General features: G+C 39.4%; 1 protein-coding gene across 1 annotated transcript; it reads right to left on the bottom strand.

The window, feature by feature from the left end:
• Nucleotides 1-722: 722 nt before the first annotated feature.
• Nucleotides 723-5,469, bottom strand: RPL34 (ribosomal protein L34). The gene is made up of 5 exons (XM_004331292.4): nt 5,416-5,469; nt 3,293-3,366; nt 3,112-3,211; nt 2,696-2,799; nt 723-847 (listed from the first exon to the last, which is right to left on the bottom strand). The coding sequence occupies exons 2-5, from the start codon at nt 3,355-3,357 to the stop codon at nt 763-765; spliced, it is 354 nt and encodes a 117-aa protein (XP_004331340.1). The 5' UTR covers nt 3,358-3,366; nt 5,416-5,469; the 3' UTR covers nt 723-762.
• Nucleotides 5,470-18,322: the final 12,853 nt, after the last annotated feature.

The following is an 18,322-nucleotide window of genomic DNA, read 5'->3' on the forward strand; positions in this document are numbered from 1 at the left end:
AATTTTTAAGTGCCCCGAGTTCAATTGCCACCCAGCCACTTAGTTACGCTGCCTTTCCTCTTCTGCGAAAATGTTAATTAAAAATTTTGTCTACCAAGAACAAGTTAGCTGGCTGTGGTACAATGAAGGTTTTAAGGCCAGAAAGATTTCTGCCTTTTTCCTTCGGAAGAAAAGGGTACTTTTATTCTAATCAAGGAAACACTCCTCTGCATATGACATTTAAGTGTCATCGTGCCAGCAACAGTAAATGCCTAAATGGAGGAGGATCGAATTTTACAGAATTCAGATACTCTTTCAGCTTCTAGATTCTTGGCTTATGAAAACAGCACCTGCTCTCTACTTTCCCTTGAGATGGGAAATAAGCTTGACATGGCCTGAAGAAATCATCCTGGAAGACAATTCAGAAGACCTTATGTAGAATACTTGGGAGGGCTGCTTGATACAGTCTAAGCACTGTAAGGAGCTATTATTAAAATCTTTAGATACTTTTGCATTATTAAGAGTTAACAGGAACACATAACGTAGTTCCTAAGAGAAAATATATTACAGTCCATATTTTAATGTTATCTAGAGCTACCATCAAAAAATTTCAGCCATCACTGACCTCCACTTACTTTTAGAAAAAGTAATCAACTAAAAATTGTGTGTGTTGGGGGGCCCTCTCGTTACTACAGAAACCAAACGTGTACACTAACAAACCACAATGGAAATAACAGAACAAGGCTTTTTGATTTTTTTATTACTCAAAGAAGCTTTATTTTTCTATTTAGCTTTCTGACTCTGTGCTTGTGCTTTCAACACTTTCACAACGATTTTCTGCTCCTCAATGAGGAAAGCGCGCTTGATCCTAGAAAAGAAAATGTTAAATACAGTTTTAAAAAAATCAATTTAACACAAGAAAGAAAAGTGTCATAAAAGAACCGAGTAAAGCAATCAGGTAAGATACCCAGAAAAGTAAACAAAACCTACACAAGTACAGATTTAAAACTTAAGAGCTGAAAAAATTCTATGGACAGACCCTTTCAGCTTCAGGTGTCCTTCTGGTACCCCTGGTTATCTAATAATCTACCCTCAAAAGCCTGGGATTTCTGACTCCTTCAAATGTCCTGGACATAACCACATTACAGAAACAGAGCTGATGTCACTCTTACCCAGAGCAAAGACTACACAGACTCCCTCAGTGTCACAGCAAATGCTATTCTTCAGGCTGCCCTACAGATCCACACCCAAATCTCCAGAAGCTAGGGCCTGAGAATATTTTTTAACAAACGTGCTCATGTGGTTATGCTTAGCAAAGTCTGGGAACCAAAGACTGGTAAAAAGACTCCTCTAGCTTGCAACTCATGACTCATTCATCTCCAACGCTACCTTTCCAATCTCATTTCTCATTCCTTTTATACCCTCAATGTGCCAGATTAAACTATGTTCATTCCCTGCCTGCAATGCCCACTCGACCTCTTGTCTAAAATTTACCCGTCACTCAGGTTCCACCTCGAATACCACTCCCAGATTCTCGGCTACTTTAAAGTCATTTCTCCTCCAAACTTCAACCATAGTGAAGTTCTCCTATATTTCATGGAATTTATATTTAGCTTGTATTTGTATTAATGTAACATGCCTAACCTCCCCTTACAAATTAACTCCTGAAAGGTAGAATGAACTTGCAAAGTTTGATGTCAGATTTGGTGTAGAGACTTAGCCAGAGCACTTTATAGAACAAAAGCTGAATGAACTGAAGGCAAACCACTCCTCCGAACCAACTTCTCTTCTAAAGACCAATCACCTCTCAAATCTTCCCACATAGGTCTCTGGAGAAAACTTAATGTAGCCAGTAGGGTTAATTAAGAGCAAGAGCCTCAATAAAACCTGGAAGGAATCCTCTTACCAGCTATGTAACTTTAAGCAACAAGCCTTGGTTTCTCCACCAAAAAATAAATAAATAAAAAATACCTCCCAGATGGACTTTTGGCAGAGCTTATCATAAAAATGCTGAGCAAATATTATCACCATAAACCCCACTGCTTCTATTCCTACCTATGCCACTACCAATCCTTTTGCACATCCACAAGACACAGTCATCTCCCAATAACCCCATTCACCCGCGATCCAGCCTTCGGTCTTCACGTAGGTGCCTTGACAAAGCAGAGAAACCGTTCCAAGCACTCACCCTTTGCTGAAAGAATGACTTCACTATCCATCCCGCTGCACACTTAGTCTCTGGCACACCGAAGGTTTCCCTGCCCTGCTCACACCCCATCAATTACCACATTTTAAAGAATCAAGCCAAAAAATCTGTCCTATGAGGCCCTTCATTACCTGTGATGTTTCTACCTTTCCTGTGTATCATCTCCCAAAACATTCTGCTCCAGCCACACTAGAACTACGTACGGCGATTCTGTTCCTACACTTTTAGGACCTTCCACTCTCCATCAACCTGAGACCTTCTTACCTGCCTGCCCCACCCAACCATTTAATTTCTACATCTAGCATAAAGATGTCCCAACATCATAACTGAATAGGAGCTAATATCATTTATTAGTTTGTTCAGCATCGATTATCCCTAGTCAAGGAGGATTCTACTGATACAATATGCAACTTTTGGTATTTTTTCACCAGTCTTCTAATAATGATTAGCATGCAGTGCAACAGACACAGACACACTTAAGATAGCCCATGTGATTTCATAGTTATTTACCTGTCACGGACACATTTAGCACACATGGAACCACCGTAGGCCCGGCTAACATGCTTTTTCGTTTTAGACAACCTCATAAGAACTTTAGGTCTCACAGCACGAACCTGCATAAAGAAAACGCTGAGATTATTTTGTGATGCTTTAACAGAAACAGAAATTGTCCTAGATTTCTGATGAGTATTAAGTATAAACATTAATCTAGGTTACAAAGGGAAATGGTACACTGATCTACCTGAAAGGCATTTCACTGTATTTGCCACATAGGTTTTAAAAGAAAGTCTACGTTCTTCACAGATATGGATCATGAAGGCTTAGTAATTCTCAACCCCCCTAGTGGCGACCGCTCCTTCACTCACTCACCAAAGGAATTAATGCTCAACCCTTCTTATGTTATTCACAGCAAAAGGATCACTTACTCCTCGAAGTCGGCCTGGGCACACGCCACATGCGGATTTTGGTGCTTTCCCAACTTTCTTGGTATAAAGGTAAACAATTCTATTACCAGGGGTTCGGGACCTAGAAAGTGAGAGAATAGACAACAGCTCAACATTTTGTAGAATAAATGACAATACGTATATTAATTTTGGAAATACTTACAGCCTGGTTTTGTTAGAGGCTGTATTGTAGGACAGCCTACGACGGTATGTCAAACGCTGAACCATCCTGAATGCCTAAATCAAGATGAAATAAGACTGCATTGTAGAAAAATTCAAACCTTAAAACAAAACAGCATCACAGAGTTTACACATTACCCATGTACGTTCTTACATACAATATCCTTATCTTAAGGTATCTTATGAAAAGGATTCCATGTTTTAAAACTACAGCTGACGATTTACATGAGGATGAACTGGGGAGACTGAATCAAACCACAAAGAGTAGAATCTCTCAGCCCAGAGCTTAGAGGTGGAAGGAGAAAGAAGATGCTTTAGCTGCCTGGGTTGGCTTAATCAGGGGGCTTCCCGGAGAAGGGGAGCCAAAGCCAGTGATTTAAGCAGGTGAAGGAACAGGGAACATTGATCCTTTATGCCCCCACCGGAAGCCCCTTAGCATCCTCTTGGTCTTTGGGACCTAGGGCTGGACCTAGTGCAGACTGATCCATCCTGAATATGATGGTTATTTAAGATTATTGACCATTTCTCCCCGACCCTGCAAAACAAAGGGGAACTTGGAGCTCCTCTTTTCCCTGAGGTTCTACTGTGCAGTGGCGATTACATCCCCCTAAAATAAACACATTTGTATACCAAAATAAATAAATAAACTACTGCTGACCCTTTGTACCCGCAGGTTCTGCATCCGCAGATCCAACGAACCGCGGATCAAAAATACCCAGGGAAAATAAACTTCACAAAGTTCCAAAAAGCAAAACTCGAATTTGCTGCGTGCCCACAACTATTTACAGTCATTTACATTGCATTACGTGTTATACGAAATCTAGAGATGATTTAAAGTATATGGGAGGATTTTACACAAGTGACTTAAGCATCAGCGATTTTGGTATCCTCGGGGATCCTGCAACAATCCCCCAGGATACTGAGGGACAGCTATACTTATATTTAAGGGTGATTGGGAAGAATGCTAAGGGGCGATGTTTGTTTTCCTGACGGTAATCAAACGTGGCACTTGGTTAAAATTTTAATTACCAGGCTTTTCTCTCAAAGAGTCTGATTCTGTTTGGAGTAGTATCCAGAAAAGTGCTACCAACAGGCAAGTTTGAGAAACGCTGGTTTTAAAGGAAGAACACACGAGCACACCTATGTGTAAGTTGAATCCTTAGCTATACCATTTACTGAGACTATAAAGCTCCGTAGGCCAGCTTGCTTATCTGTAAAATATAATTTTTGACTATTTCACACAACTGTCATTAGGATTAAACGACAGCAGGCATTCTGCCCCAACCTAGTGGCTGCCCAAGGCTCAGTGTTCTGCCCCCAAAGCAGCATCCGGGATAAGTTAGGTGCCATTTAATACTAATTTTGGTACTGGATCAAGTGTTTCTGGATTATGGCATCCAACTGGTTTTTCTTCTTTTTTCAGTGAACTACCCAAAATACCATAAAACATAGGCAAACTTGAATCAACCTAATTTTCCCCAAATTTTGTAACCATTTCGTCACAGCATGTTACTTAAAAGGCAACAGCCTGCATCTGGTGTTGCAAGCTCCTTACTATCATTACACTGGAACTGTCAGACATCAAAACCCACACGGAAGGCCGGTGCGAGTGACCCAATCAGCCGTTTGCCTCTCCAAAACCAAGACAGAAAACTCTCTATTAAAAATTTTTATCTTACTTGCTATTGGTCTTAGAACACATTTTGAAATGACCTGAACGTGTCGGTCGTCGACCCTCCCAGAGCCTGGAGAACAGCTACAGGCGCGGGGTTAAAGCATGGCCTAAGATATGAGAACGTCCGGCGACTTCGCAGTCTCCATCAGCCGGAACTCACAACTCATTTGTCTCCGAACGCCGGACTGCAAAGGCGGCAAAGCCACGGGTGGTGAGCTCCTGCCACTCACTGCTGCGGAGCGGAGGTCGGGATCGAGAGGTGTCTGAAGCTAAAAGTCCGGGGAACTGCTCACTACCAACCTTCCTCCTAAGCCCTTACCCCCACGCCAGCTCAAAAGACTGTGCCTGAGAGACCCCGTCTCCTGCAACTCCCCGGATGGCGGCCGATTGTAAAGGCAGTAGCAATAAAGACAAGGAAAAAGCAACCATACCTCTAGATACCGTCCCCGGAAGAGGAAGCAAAAAGCACCAGCAAGTTCAAGGGTCAAATATGACTGCGCATGATAGGAAGTACGTCACAGGAAGAGGCGTGGCGGCAAGAACGCAGCCATGTTGTACGGAAGCCACGCAGCTCCCCTCGGTGGGCGGGGATTCATAGCACCGCCGCGTTGTACGTCTAGCGACGTGCCGCCCCTCTGTGGGTCGGGATGCTCCCAGCCTTCCGCAACAGCGCCACACGAAGGTCTTTCGGGAATCGCTGTAGAAACAAATACAAATGACGAAGGACCTATGAAGGGCGGGGGTAAGACAAAACCAGGCTTTTACCGTTCTCAAGGGCGCTAAGACATATTTGACTTAAAGAGCGCCACCTTTGGGGTTAGGCCCGAGTTTGAAGCCCAATGCTGACACTTATCACTAGGTGACCTTTGAGGAGTTACTGTCCTTAACCGGCCCTTCCTTTTTCTTGTTCTTCATTCAGAGCACAAATTTTACACATTAGGATTTTAATCCAAAATTTGCTAATTATTAGCTGTGTTATGTTGGGTGAGTCCTTACATCTCGAACAGGAAGCTGTTAGTAACCTTGCAGAGTTATGTCGTGATCAAAATCATCATGAAGTTAAAGCACTCAGCACGGTGTCTTGTAGAGCAGTGGTCCCCAACCCTTTTGGCACCAAGGACCGGTTTCGTGGAAGACGGTTTTTTTTTGGGGGGGGCGGTTGGGAGGGGATATAGGGGATGGTTCAGGCGGTAATGCGAGTGTTGGGAAGCCGCAGATGAAGCTTTGCTTAAGTGCCCTCTCTTCACCTCCTGCTGTGCGCCCGGTTCCTAGCAGGCCGCTGAGCGGTACCGGTCCACGGCCGGTTGCGGACCCCTCTTGTAGAGGGTGAGTGCTCATTTCTTGAGGCTTCACATAGCTGGTAAAGTCTTAACAGGGCCTTAAAGATGAGGAAGAAAAAAAAATGACCTCTCTAAAATAGCATGTGAAAGTTTACATTAAGTGCTTCTGTGTATTTTTCTGTGAAGAGGGTCCTTAGTTTTCACTATATGGTCAAAGCGGTTCATGACTTCCAAAAAAGTAAACACTTTCCCTGGGCTCTAAGGAAGACCGCTAAAAACGGTCTTTACATTTTTAATCTTAGATTAAGCTCCCTGGAAACATACTGAGAGAGTTATATGCTGGTGTACTGGGGAGTGGTCTTAAAAAATACACCTGTAAGGGAGTGAGGAAGGTAGGATCAGGAGACCCACAGTGTTGTTACAACTGAGGCCTCAGCTGTTCCAACGGGGAGCTCTGGAATTGGGATGGCTCTTCATAGCTGTCCCAAACTGGCAAGGAAGCTGGGCCTTTGCAACCCACATCAGCCAGTCTTTGGTCTGGCTGCTCCCTGACCAAGGGTGACGCCGTTTCCTGAAGCTGAGAGCAACGTCCAGTGACCCAGCTAATATCCTTGGCCCAGAAGAGAGGATTTGAGTAGAGTATCCCAGTGTCCACTCAAGTTCCCTTTCAGGTTTTCCAGTCCAATTATAGAGGTGAGAAAGCAGGCAAGTGACTGAGGGCAAATGCCCTGTCCATACAGAGATCTGCCTCAGACTGTGAGGCCTTTAATTCCGTCTTGTCTCACATCACTGCCATCTTTGTCACCACACCAGATGGAAGGCTCTGGTTATATCCCTCCCTTTGCTGACTCTCACATAGCTGCTTCTCCCCTGACCTTGACATAGTTCCTTCTCTCCTTCCCAGTTCTTTACTTTCTGTCCCCTGGAATTCCTTTTGTCTCTGTACCAGGTATTGAGATGGAGGCTGGGGTTGAGAGCCAAATGTGGTTTTTGAATGAATGAACAAAAGAATGCATTTACTTGGAATATATTCTCACTATTTCTGGAGAGACTGTTGCTGGGCAGTTGAGTATAACAGAAGATGGGAGCCCTTAGTACACTGTAGTGTACTTAGTGTACTTTACCTACCTTTCTGTGCCCACCTCCACCCCAGTAGATAAAAACAATAGTCTCACTGTCACAGTTTTCCCTTGTTCTACATAACCCAGTTCTATAACATGACTTTTCTTCTCTTTCAACCTGTGTTTGCATTTTTTCTTGATCAGACTTGCCAGAGATGTGGCAATCTTAGTAAACATTTCAAAGAACCTCACTTGTTTTTATTAATCTCTCTCCTTTTAGCTCTTTTTTAATTTGGGGTACACTTACTAAATATATCCAGTTATATACTGTATTCTTATCGCTGTATTTCTAGGCCCTCTTCTGGTTATCAGTTGCTGTTGTAACAAACCACCTCAAACTTAGTGGCATAAAGTAACACCATTTTATTATGCTTATGGATTACATGGTCAGGAATTTCTTCATGGCGTCGTGGGAATGGTTTGTCCTTGCTACGGGATAACTGGGGGTGCTTCACCTGGGGGTGAGTTGAACAGCTGGAGGCTGGAATCATCTGAACACTTTTTTAGTTAATTCCTGGGTTGGGATACCTCCAAGGCCAGTCTCAGCCTGAGACTGTCCATCAGAGCACCTCTCCATGGCTTCTCCATGGGGCTTGGACTTCTCACACATGGCAGCTGAGAGGGCGTATCTTGAGAGGGAGCATCTATAAAGCAAGCAGTCTAAGAGAACCAGTAGAAGCTGCATGGCCTTTTGTGATCTAGCCTTGGAAGTTACATAGCATTACTTCCACCATATTCTATTGGTCAAAGCTGTTACGAGCCCCCCAGGTTCAAAGGCAGTGGACATATATCCTCACCTCTTGATGGATAGAGTGTCAATGATTTTAGGATTATATTTTAAAGATACCACAGTTTCCTACACTCTTTAATATTTACTATCCTTTTGTTTTTCCATGCTTTGTTCTGTTTTGTTTTCACCTGTCTTCCAGTTCATTAATTCTCTTTTCAGTATAACTCCAGTGGGCTTTTCATTTCAGTTCTAAGCTTTCCATTTATTTCTCTTTTTATATTTCTCATTCTATGCGAAATTTTTAACCTTGATTTTTCTTTCCTTGAGTACCTGAGTATATTTAGCAGAATTATTTGAATGTTTTGTGACTGATAACTCCATTCTCTGAATCCCCCAAGCATGGCTTTCTATTGTGTGATATTTCTCTTGGTTTTTGTTGCCTTGTCATCTCATGTGGCTGATTGCTTTTTATTGATTTCAGGATATTTTATATGAAAAATTAAAATAATTTTAGGCCTTGCATATCTACTCACATACACATTTTAGAATCAACTTGTTTAGCTCCAGACAAAAACTTGTTGACATTTTTATTACATTGAATATATCTGTTAACTTGGGGAGAATTGACCTCTATGATGTTGAGTCATCCTATCCAAGAACATGGAATGTCTTTCTATTTATTCATCTCTATTTTTAAAGCTTTATTGATATAGTTTTTCTGCATTCTTTTAATTAAGTCTATTTCTAGGTATTTTATCTGTTTTGCTGCTAATATAAATGGCATTCTCTTTTCCATTAGTCCATTTAACTGTTTTCTTTTTATGGAAGTCTATGAATTTTTGTTTATTAATTTATATTCTACTACCTTACTTGTTATTGGTATTTAATTTTTTAATTTATTTTGGAGGGGTGTCCAGGTATATTATCCAGGTATATTACCTCTTCCTTTCTAATTCTTATACCTCTTGTCCAATTCTATTGGCTGATACTTCAAACACAACATTTAATAGTAGTGTAGATAATGGACTTTTTTTGCATATTCCTGACTTTAGCAGGAAAGCATCCAGTGTCTCTCTGCTAAGTTGTGTTAAGGAGATAGCCATTGATTATTATTTCTTAATCTATTTAATTTTTTTGCCATGTCAGGAAGGAGTGTTGAATTTGTTAATTTTCTTCTCAGTATCCTTTAAGATGCTAATTAAAATTTTCTCCTCAGATCAATGGGGGAAGCAACACCTTTTCTAGTTTGCACAAAGGCACCATGGTGTTTCTGTTTCACTGGCCATTCCTTTGCCTGGAATGCTCTTCCCCCAGATGTCTGCATGGCTTACTTACTACTCTTACTTACTTCCTTCACTTGTTTGCTTAAGGTTACTTTTTGGCGAGGCCTATCCTAACTATCCTATATATTGATAAATCGTACATTTCTATCGTTCATTGGCACTTATAGATCCCCTGAACCCTGTTCTGTATTTTTTCCTGCATTTATTTTCTACGTACTATATATTTATTTATTGTGTTTATTATATGTTATCTGTCTCCGTTAGAAATATGCTCCATGAGGTAGGGAGTTTAGTCCTTTTAAAAAGAATTTTTTTTGAACTGATATATTTTTAATGCCTACAGTGGTGCCTGGCATGTAGCAAGCACTCAAAATAATTTTTGAGTGAATGTATGAGATTGGAGCTTATCAAGGAATGGTGAGAGGGAGCATTTGAACTCGAGCCTCCTGTTCCAGAGAGCATGAAGTTAAGAATTTAACATTTTTTTCGAGATGAGGTTATATTTACAGTCATTGAGTTACAGGAAAGGGATTGAAAGACTTTCATTGTAGAACTTGTGTACTTCGTCCCATTACTGGTGTCACAGCCTATAGTGCTCCATGAATTTATGCATTTTATTGGTACTGTGATTATTTATGAATAGCCTAATTCTGTTACACCATATTTTGTGTATTAAAACATTAATTGGTCCAATGTAAACACTTAAAATATGTGATGGTTTTGGTAATCTTGCTTTGGCATGTCTTCATTTTTAAATTGATACTTGGGAACCTCAGGAAAAGTAGCCTCAAGCTTTTCTCAACCTGTGAGAGGCCCTGGCAGAGACGACTGCTCAACTTACACTGTAGCTCCGAGTCTTCTGAACTACGATTGAGCCCTTTTGTTAATTGCGTCACCTGCATCTTTAATTGCTTTGCCAGTTTGAGCTGTAATTTAGACATAATTTTTGCTACAAAGAGTTAAAATATGAGAGCATTTTAACCACTCTAAAATTTAGAAATAAGAACTTGAGACAAATTAGACTTTTCTAATAGAAATGTTCTAAGCCTAAAGCCCTAAAGGAGAGTAAGGAAACCAATTAACTTTAATTTAAATAATCATGTCTTAAGCAGTAAATGAACCAAGTTCTATTGTTAAAGAACAACTGTATTAAATCCCTGAAAGTTTAGCTTCAAAATGGCATTAATGCAGTGGTTTCAGATCTAACTAATGAAATAAATTTCTATTGGTCACCGTAACCTCTGTTGTCTTACTGGACATTGTTATTGAGCGTAGTGGAGGGGAAAGATTGAGAGATCAAGGATAGACTAATTCCCATTGATGTTTCTATTGTTAGTAACTTTCTTTTTTAAGCCACAAACAAAAAAGCTAATCATTTCACTCCTGGGGAAAAACAGTACAAGAAAATGTGAGAAAAGATTATTTTTTTGTTCTAAAACTTGCATATATATATGTGCTTTTCTGTTTGTACTCGCTATTTTAAAATAATATATTTATGATGATTGAGATTACTATTTATAACTACAATGACTGAATTTCAGCCAATGTCTATAAGCATTAAGGTAACCATTGATGATGTATTAATAAGGTATAATGCTAGAATCTGGCACTGGGTTAATGCCTGGAGATGTATTTTGGATGAGTTTATGTAATAGAATAGAAAGAACATGAGTTTGGCAGGCAGTATGAAGTCAGATCATGGAGGGCTTTAAATGCTATGCTCAGAGACTTAAACGTTATTCTTCTTATGCCTTCTGTATTTCTTCATCCTCATATGCTACCTTTGTGACCTTAGGAAGGCCAGGATAACCTCACTGACACTGTCTCATCTGTAATATGGGAATAATAATCCTTTATTATGGGTATGCTGGAAGAATTAACAGACGTAACGCATGAGACTGAGGCTGGTACACAGTGGAAGCTTAATAAATATTGGTCTTAGTATTGTTTTCTAGAATGAAATGCTGCTTTCTGCATTCCCTTATTAACCAATTTTGCACATCAGTGTTATATCTTGTGCTTTGCTAATGTCTGTTGTGTTCTTGGGAGAACCTTTTTATTTCCTTGTGGTATATTAGGGAAGAAGTCTAAAGAAACTAGTAGAGAATTTACTAAAATGGAAATCAGCATGGATTGACAGGCAAGGGCAAAAAGAGTTAACAGTGTTGGTATATCAAAGCCTTGACTTTCTGGGATATTTTTTTCTTCAAAACATAGCCAGTGCCTTTACTGGCAACATGACCTGTACCTTGTTCCAATTATTTATGCAAATCAAGGTAATTTTTTTCTCTGTGAAGGACTTGATGAAACGATGCTATAGAAAAATACAGTGCCTTTCCATGATTGCTTGCTTAACAGCAATACTACTTTGTAGCAAGAGGAAAATAGTTTTGCAGAATGCTCCTCTACCCCTGCATAGAGAATACATAATATCATGTTTGTGTTGAAACTTTTTCTTCCAAAATGTCATAACCCCATAAAAAAGAGAATTAAAATCCTATTATTTTAATTTACATCTCGCCACAAGATAAGTAAAGTTATCACTGAAATTCTAATTAAATGGGATGATTGACTAAGGTAGCACATCAAAGAAGAGAAGTGAATACGATAAGTCGAAGACTTATTAATTAGTCTGCGTGGAAGAAATTCCAGGGATGTCAAGCTGAGCCTGCTGCAAGGAGAAAAAAAGCAGACAAGAAAACGTTCGTTTCTTTGAAGTTAGGAACTGAGATAGTGATGGAGGTAATTGTGTCTGACTGGATCCAGTAATGAAGAGCTGTAAATCAGACCTCAGAATTGAAGGAAAGATTCAAGTAACGAATGTGGCTGCCCCCCCTGCTGCGAAGAAACAGAATGCAGAAAGCACTAATTGACCCAGCCTGTCTCCCAGTAGTTATTATTTATTAATTTTTAATTTCTGAATTATTTACGTCCTGGGAAATTATTCTTGACAGCCTGGTAGGCGTGCCAAAGTTAATGGAGGATGAAAGGATTGGTACCAGGATTAGTAGGGATGTAGTCACAGGCTACTGGATTTAATGATTTTAGAAAGAAAAATTGATTTCACACAGCGTGTCACTTTATACTACTTTAGGGATACACCAGCTATTTGATTAATTGAGGAAAAACCAATTCAAAGTATATTTGAAGTGTAAATGAGGCACACTGCTCAGCTGTTTATTTTTCCCTCTTTCGGAGGATCTGAATTTTCTTGAAGCTGATGATTAAAAGCTGATGAAGACACACTTGCACGCTTTGAATGCACACCTGTTGGATTCATATTAAACACAGAAGGGAAGAAAACCCTGAAATACAAAAGGAGATGTTTTCACTCTTCTTATTTCTCCTTTCTAATCTCTTTATGCGATTTTTTTTTTTATTCCAGCCTGTGGCACAGCAGTAGTTGCAACCTGCATCCCTTAAAAACTAGGCTCAAGAAAATTTCTCATTTGTTTTATGGCCTATGAAACAATTAGAAAGAAGCAGTGCTTGCTAATGAATAGAAAGAACAAATAGAAGAAAAATGTATTAAAAGGAAACAATGACTTTAATGAATAAGGTAAGAGGATTAATCTATTAGGAAAATGAGTGAAGCAGCCTAAAAGCTCTGTGCCATCGTGCCTTCTCCCTTTTGGGCCAATCTCATTAGTCTTGGTGTGTCTGCTGCTCTCACCTTTGCTCATCTCTCCCTGGCCTAGTCGTCCGACTGGTCTCAAGTCAAATCTTCCTCTTCCACTGTATTTGACATCAGTGCTTCCCAGAGTTCAATGTGCGAGTAGATCACTTGGGGGTTTCTTGCTACTCTACAGGTTTAGATTCGCTGGCTCTGGGAAAGGGAGGCTGAGATTCTGCGTAGGTTCCCAGGTGAAATCATGCTGCTGGTCCTTGACCAGACTTTGAGCAGCAAGGTCCTACAAAACTCTGACAAACTCATTTTCTTTAAAAACGTTGCTTTTAACCATGTAACTCTCTCATTCAGACACCTTAAGTGATTTCCTATACCTACAATTAAATGCAGATTCCTTAGCCGGGCATGCAAGTTCTTCCTAATATGATCAGAACCTGCCTCCTGGGCATAGCCTACAGTCCCCAGCTCCATGCTTTTGTTTATGCTATTTCTTCTTCCTGAAATGCCTTTGAGAATTCTACCAGCGCCTCAAGTTGTATTTCGAATATCACATCCCCAGTGCTGGCTATTCTAACCTTCTCTCACTCAACAAGACCTGCATTCTCCTTCAGATGCTTCTCTCACAGTTTAGTTTTACCTCTTTCTTGCCATGTGATATCTTCAATCTTACAGTATTGCCATTAATGTACTTATTTTCCCCTAGGCAGTACTCTCCATCCTTAACCCCTATACCTTCCCAAATGTAGAGGGGAAAATATTTTTTTAACTTAAACCTCCTAATTTCATATCTACCATAAAGATTCAGACAAAAATAAACCACAAGAAATTGTGTCACGGAGTGTATGATGGGGAAATGTTCAGGAGTCTAACTACGAATAAAAAAGAGTCAAAATTGTATTGTGGTTCTTTGGCGGCAAGCCAACTCTGGCTAACAAGCAAAAAGAGAAGAAGGCTTCAAGGGTTGCCCAGAAAATAGAAGATAGAATTCAATAGAATTGAATTTAGGTGAGCAAGAATGCCACCCAGTAAGAGACTGATCCCTTAGTGCCCGTGTTAAGAGGACTTCCTTGGGTCTAGATCTTACTCTCTCTCCTAAGGATTGGCTCATAAGTAGAGAAACGCAAAAAGGGAAGAGGATTAGAGCCGGTCCATTCTCCTTGGGAAGACTGGTTATTGATCCTATATCCCAGAGCTGCGTTCATTCTAGCTCTTAAGTCCTGGCTGTTCAGCTTTTACTTCAACTGATTTTTATCACTGGCAGCCAAAGAACTCTAAGTGATGTGAAAGACAGTTACAGTAGTAGGTGTTCAGTAGAGGTTTGCTCATCATCCACATGGTAATTCAGATCTGAATTTTACACATTCTCAGGGACAAGTCCTTAGTCTCTTAATACACAAGCATATTACCTTTGTGCCTTCATGCAAGCTTTCCCATACGCCTAGGATGTCATCCTCCCTGCTCCCCTTCTCTGCTTGCTTAATGCCTACTCTTTTTTAAATTTTTTTTAACTTTAATATCACCCAAAGGAGAGAATCAAGTTATTTTAAGTTTTATTATGAAAAAAATTCCACATACATCAAAGTTAAAAGAACTATAAAATGAAACACCTCCTCTGCTTGGAGTCAATAACTGTTAACATTTTGCTGTATTTGCATTATATTTTTTCAGAGTAAATTTGACATCATGAAATTCCCTGCTAAACACTCACCATGCAACTCCTAAGAATAAAGATATACTCCTGTATAACACAATTCCATTATTATGCCTCAGAAAAGTAATAGTAATTCCGTACTGAATTAATCCAATTGTTTCAAGAATGTCTTTTATATCGTTTTTAAAAAATAAGATCGAATAAAGTTGTTCACTCGTATTTGGTTGCTGGGTTTCTTTAGTCACTTTTCATATAGAATAGTGCACTATCTTTTTTTTTTTTTTTTTTTTTTTTTTTGTGCGGTACGCGGGCCTCTCACTGTTGTGGCCTCTCCCGCTGCGGAGCACAGGCTCCAGACGCGCAGGCTCAGCAGCCATGGCTCACGGGCCCAGCCGCTCCGCGGCATGTGGGATCCTCCTGAACCGGCCACGAACCTGTGTCCCCTGCATCGGCAGGCAGACTCTCAACCACTGCGCCACCCGGGCCCCACTGACTATTTTTTTAATCTTCCAATCAAATGTGATACTTCAATCTCTTCCCCTTATGTATTAAATATCCCTTACTTTGTTAGTGATATATGTGTATTGTAATACTTCTACTCTGTATTAAGGTAATAGTGTTGACATGTTTTCCTTGCTAGATGGTGAACTCCTTAAAGGGATGGTTGTTATTTTATTAACTTTATTTTCTTTAAGTTCTCTCTGGGGAAAGAAGCAAGATATAAATATATAAATAAAATGCATTTCATTTATATTTGAAACTCCAATGTCCAGCATATGATTCTTTATAAGGAATTATGAGCCCTAGCTGCTCCATGCCTCAGAATGGTCTATCAGTGAATGAAATAATTTTGAATTTACTCATTGGTCATAGATTGTTTTCACTGACCTTTGGAACCACAGTTTCAAATAGCTGGGAGCTGCACCACTTGAAATAGTGAAGTCTGGAGGGTATTCCTAAAGATCCAGTCATTCATATTGGTCAAGCCCCTATACAAGTCTTATACTGAGAGGGTTATTTTACTGGGTTCTGAGTTATGTTGTTCAAGTATTATCCAATGTGTTCAGCTCGTGAGACCAGATAACTCTGTCTAGGATGAATAGGCAGATTTTTACTCATTAACAGTTCTAAAACACTCACTGAGAACAACCTCCTTAAAGAAAAGGCAGTCACACTTTGTTATAAAGCAGAAACTAATACACCATTGTAAAGCAATTATACGCTAATAAAGATGTTAAAAAAAAAAACAAAAAAGAAAAGGCAGTCAAAGGGAGTTCCAATGGCGGTATGTATTAATAATATTTAAATGGTCAAAACCTATAGCTGACTAGAGAAAGCAAAGGGAGAATATAGAACCTCATTTGGTGGGATGTTTATAACCGATATCAGCATAGGAATGAGAAGTGATTCCAATTATTAGTTATTAAGAAATATTACAGTATGGTTCTGGGGTAGAAACAGACCAATGGAACAGAATGGAGAGTTCAGAAATAAATCTGTGTTTATGGGAATTTGATATAAGTGTACCATAAAAGATGGACAAGGATGCCTTGTTGTGGTATATGATATTAAGAAAACTGGCTCTTCACCGGGAGAAAAGCTAAACTTCTGACTTAACACTATACAAAGATGAACTCTAAGTGGACTAAAACCCTAAGTGAGAAAGGTAAAAATACAGAGCCAGTAGACGAAAAAGAAGAATATCTTTGTGAAGTTTATTAAACCATGAAAGCACAAATCATGAATGAAAAATTGATGATTTAACTGCATCAGAATTAAGGCTTTTTGTTCAGTGAAGGATACGAAAAACAAAGTTAACGGATAGAGAGAATAGTTGCATCATTGAAAACTAACAAAGGATTAATACCTAGATAAATGCTGTCCACTAAAAATATAATGCGAACCCCATAAATTACTTAAAATATTCTAGTAATCACATTAAAAACTAAAAAAGTGAAATTAGTTTTAATAATATATTTTACCCAATTTCCCCAAAATATTAGCATTTTAACATGAATTCCAAAAAGAAAATTATTGAGATTTAAAAAAATTTTTTTAATTTATTTTATTTATTTTTTTTACACAGCAGGTCCTTATTAGTCATCAATTTTATACACATCAGTGTATACATGTCAATCCCATTTGCCCAATTCATCCCACCACCACCACCACCTCTCCACCACCCCCACCGCTTTCCCCACCTTGGTGTCCATACGTTTGTTCTCTACATCTGTGTCTCAATTTCTGCCCTGCAAACCGGTTCATCTATACCACTTTTCTAGGTTCCACATATATGCGTTAATATATGATTTTTGTTTTTCTCTTTCTGACTTAACTTCACTCTGTATGACAGTCTCTAGATCCATCCACATCTCTACAAATGACCCAATTTCGTTCCTTTTTATGGCTGAGTAATATTCCATGGTGTATATGTGCCACATCTTTATTCATTCAACTGTCAATGGGCATTTAGGTTGCTTCTGAGACCTGGCTATTGTAAATAGTGCTGCAATGAACACTGGGGTGCATGTGTCTTTTTGAATTATGGTTTTCTCTGGGTATATGCCCAGTAGGGGGATTGCTGGGTCATACGGTAATTCTATTTTTAGTTTTTTAAGGAACCTCCATACTGTTCTCCATAGTGGCTGTATCAATTTACATTCCCACCAACAGTGCAAGAGGGTTCCCTTTTCTCCACACCCTCTCCAGAATTTGTTGTTTGTAGATTTTCTGATGATACCCATTCTAACCGGTGTGAGGTGATACCTTATTGTAGTTTTGATTTGCATTTCTCTAACAGTGATGTTGAGCAGCTTTTCATGTGCTTCTTGGCCATCTGTATGTCTTCTTTGGAGAAATGTCTATTTAGGTCTTCTGCCCATTTTTGGATTGGGTTGTTTGTTTTTGTAATATTGAGCTGCGTGACCTGTTTATATATTTTGGAGATTAATCCTTTGTCCGTTGATTCATTTGCAAATATTTTCTCCCATTCTGAGGGTTATCTTTTGGTCTTGTTTATAGTTTCCTTTGCTGTGCAAAAGCTTTGAAGTTTCATTAGTCCCATTTGTTTATTTTTGTTTTCATTTCCATTATTCTAGGAGACGGATCAAAAATATCTTGCTGTGATTTATGTCAAACAGTGTTCTTCCTATGTTTTCCTCTAAGAGTTTTATAGTGCCCGGTCTTACATTTAGGTCTCTAATCCATTTTGAGTTTATTTTTGTGTATGGTGTTAGGGAGTGTTCTAATTTCATTCTTTTACATGTCATTGTCCAGTTTTCCCAGTACCACTTATTGAAGAGACTGTCTTTTCTCCATCGTATATCCTTGCCTCCTTTGCCATAGATTAGTTGACCATAGGTGCATGGGTTTATCTCTGGGCTTTCTATCTTGTTCCATTGATCTATGTTTTTGTTTTTGTGCCAGTACCATATTGTCTTGCTTACTGTATCTTTGTAGTATAGTCTGAAGTCAGGGAGTCTGATTCCTCCAGCTCCATTTTTTTCCCTCAAGACTGCTTTGGCTCTTCAGGGTCTTTTATGTCTCCATCCAAATTTTAAGATTTTTTGTGCTAGCTCCGTAAAAATTACCACTGGTAATTTGATAGGGATTGCATTGAATCTGTGGATTGCTTTGGGTAGTATA

Source organism: Tursiops truncatus, chromosome 5, assembly GCF_011762595.2.
Source record: "Tursiops truncatus isolate mTurTru1 chromosome 5, mTurTru1.mat.Y, whole genome shotgun sequence".
NCBI lineage: Eukaryota > Metazoa > Chordata > Mammalia > Artiodactyla > Delphinidae > Tursiops > Tursiops truncatus.